This window comes from Octopus bimaculoides, chromosome 24 (assembly GCF_001194135.2).
Source record: "Octopus bimaculoides isolate UCB-OBI-ISO-001 chromosome 24, ASM119413v2, whole genome shotgun sequence".
Classification (NCBI taxonomy): Eukaryota; Metazoa; Mollusca; class Cephalopoda; order Octopoda; family Octopodidae; genus Octopus; species Octopus bimaculoides.
Genome location: NC_069004.1, coordinates 241,059 through 243,560, shown reverse-complemented (window position 1 = coordinate 243,560; position 2,502 = coordinate 241,059). Strand labels below are relative to the sequence as shown.

The 2,502-nt window shown below is 39.9% G+C and overlaps 1 protein-coding gene across 1 annotated transcript in view; it reads left to right on the top strand.

Annotated features, from left to right (window-relative positions):
- Window positions 1-2,496, top strand: part of LOC106875559 (E3 ubiquitin-protein ligase SIAH1A) — a 65,124-nt gene extending 62,628 nt beyond the window's left edge. Inside the window, exon 9 of the mRNA XM_052976188.1 lies at window positions 2,188-2,496. Coding sequence (XP_052832148.1) covers window positions 2,188-2,365 — 178 coding nt within the window. The 3' untranslated portion in view covers window positions 2,366-2,496. The remainder of the gene's footprint in view (window positions 1-2,187) is intronic.
- Window positions 2,497-2,502: the final 6 nt, after the last annotated feature.

The window sequence follows — 2,502 nt, the reverse complement described above, 5'->3', positions numbered from 1 at the left end:
ACACACACACACACACACACACACACACACACACACACACACACACACACACACACACACACAGACCTCATCCAAGAAGAAGACACCCAATTGAGTGGTATAAAATTGCCCACAACACACTCCAATTTGAAGGGTTTTGGGATAGAGAAGGGTATGGAGAAATGAAGAGACATCTCATCTGCATATGAGTGGGCTTTGTTGGTGGTGACAGTGAGTAGGTTGTTGATGCATGTGAAGTAGGGAAACAAAATTAACTCTTTAGCATTCAGATTATTCAATCAAATGTAATGCTTATTTATCCTGCATTATCTTGTAGCATCGAGATTTCAATTATGTGGCTGTATACTTTTTTGGACTCACATCGTAGGGTAGATGTAAGACATTGGATCTGACCAGTTTGAAACAGGGAGACTGTTTTGGCCATATATAGCTGGTTTAAATGCTAAAGGGTAAAAGCCTGGGAATGCACTAGAGTTGATAGTGTGGATTTGAGAGATCCCATTTGTGCCACTGCAATGGTGTGCTCTGACAGGAGCACACCATTGCAGCCACCAAGTGATGGATGATCTCCCCTCACTAATACTATTGTGCAACTTTCACTCATCCACACTCCTGGTCCCTCTGCCCCACTTATTTCTATCCACTTTGTACCTTGAAGAGCCACCCTAACACCATCACCACTATTTCCAGCTTCACCTGATTGCTCCTTACCTCTCGTCTAAAATGTGAATAGTCCTGTAGCTCCTCTACAGCAAGAAACCTGCTCTGCTGTGGCCCCTTCTTTCATGTCTATATCCTTCATCTCCTAGCATAAAGCTACTCATTCTGCATTTGTAGTCTTACAAACTACATGGTGACCTCACAAGTACAGGTACCATGAAAAAAAGCATTCAATACACTTAAGTGGTTGGCATTAGACCATGCCAAAAAGAGACATTGGAGCACAATGCAGTTCCTGGGCCCTTTGAATTCTTTACAAACTGTCCATCCCATACCACTATGAAAAATGGACATTGATAATAATGATGATAACAATAAATGGCTCTCTGTTGTTTGATCAACTAAATTACTTGCTCATTGAATGAACATGCAATTAACGTGTTAGTTGGTGAGCATTTCACTAACACATGTACCTTAACTCTTTTGTTATCATTATTTCAGTGAAATACATTGCCTTTGCTCCAATTAATTTCAAAAAATAATAAAGAATTTAGTAAAATAATTCATTATGAAGCTGGTGTTTAGAACAAAAATTATCATGAAATTTTGGTGGCAGAAGGTTTTAATTTAGATTACTTTAAAGGTGGAAGTTTGTATCATATAACCTAAGAGAGTCTCAGGCAGTTCAGGCAGGTTGGTGTCAAAAGGATTTTAATATAATTCTCTGGCAGAACTAACACATCACAGGGTTTGACCAGGCTGTAGCTTTTTGAATTATTGTTACAATCCACTTGACAGCTTTCTATACAGTTTACATCCACCCAATTTCACTCACAAGATGGATCAACCTGAAGAGACAGAAAATGATATTTGCCCATGACATGTAGCTGAATCAAACCTGGAACTTTGTGGTTGTGAAAGAAACTTCTTAACCCAGTCAACCACACACACACACACATTCAGTTTTGGGGTTTTACATGTGTTTTTCCATTCTGACTTGTGTTAGACTTGTATATTATTGATGCATTCTTTTACAAGCCAATACCCTTCCTGTTACAAATGGACAAATTGTTGGCAGGAGAAATGACAACAATGATGCTGTTTGTAGCTGATGACATTCATTGAGTGCAAATCTAAACAAACACACGTGCACATTGGGCTACTGCACAGTTGTTTTTTCTACCAGATTCCAATCAGAAAGCATTGCTCAGCCCAAAGATTAAAAAGAACACATCCAATTGGTTGTGTTTCTCAGTGGAATCGAGCCACAAGCATCCACTTAAACGCACACACATGGTGGGCTTCTCAAAAGTTTTCTTCTACCAAATTCTAGTTACATGGCATCGATGAATCCAAAATTATGCAGGACACTTGCCCAAGTAGCTGTGCTTCTCACTGGAGTTGAACCTGGAACTACACAGTGACAATCTTTTTAACCCTCATCCTTTGTTGTATGTTATTTTAAATTCTTAAAAACTCTTTTGTTGTTGTTATTGTCTAATGCTGAAACTTTGATTCCATTACCAGATTAGAACTAAGTGGTCATCGGAGACGACTTACTTGGGAGGCCACACCACGCAGCATCCATGACGGTGTTCAATCTGCCATTCTAAGTAGTGACTGCTTGGTATTCGATACCAACATAGCCCAGTTATTTGCCGACCATGGAAACTTGGGGATCAACGTTACCATTTCTACATGCTAAAACATTTTTATTTTTGGCGGTTCCATGATCTCAGGCCAGGCGGTGCCATCTCCTCCTGTCTCCATGGCACCAGTAGACTCCTAAATTTAGCTTGTCTCTCTCTCTCTCTCTCTCTCTCTCTCTCCATCTCTTTCCTC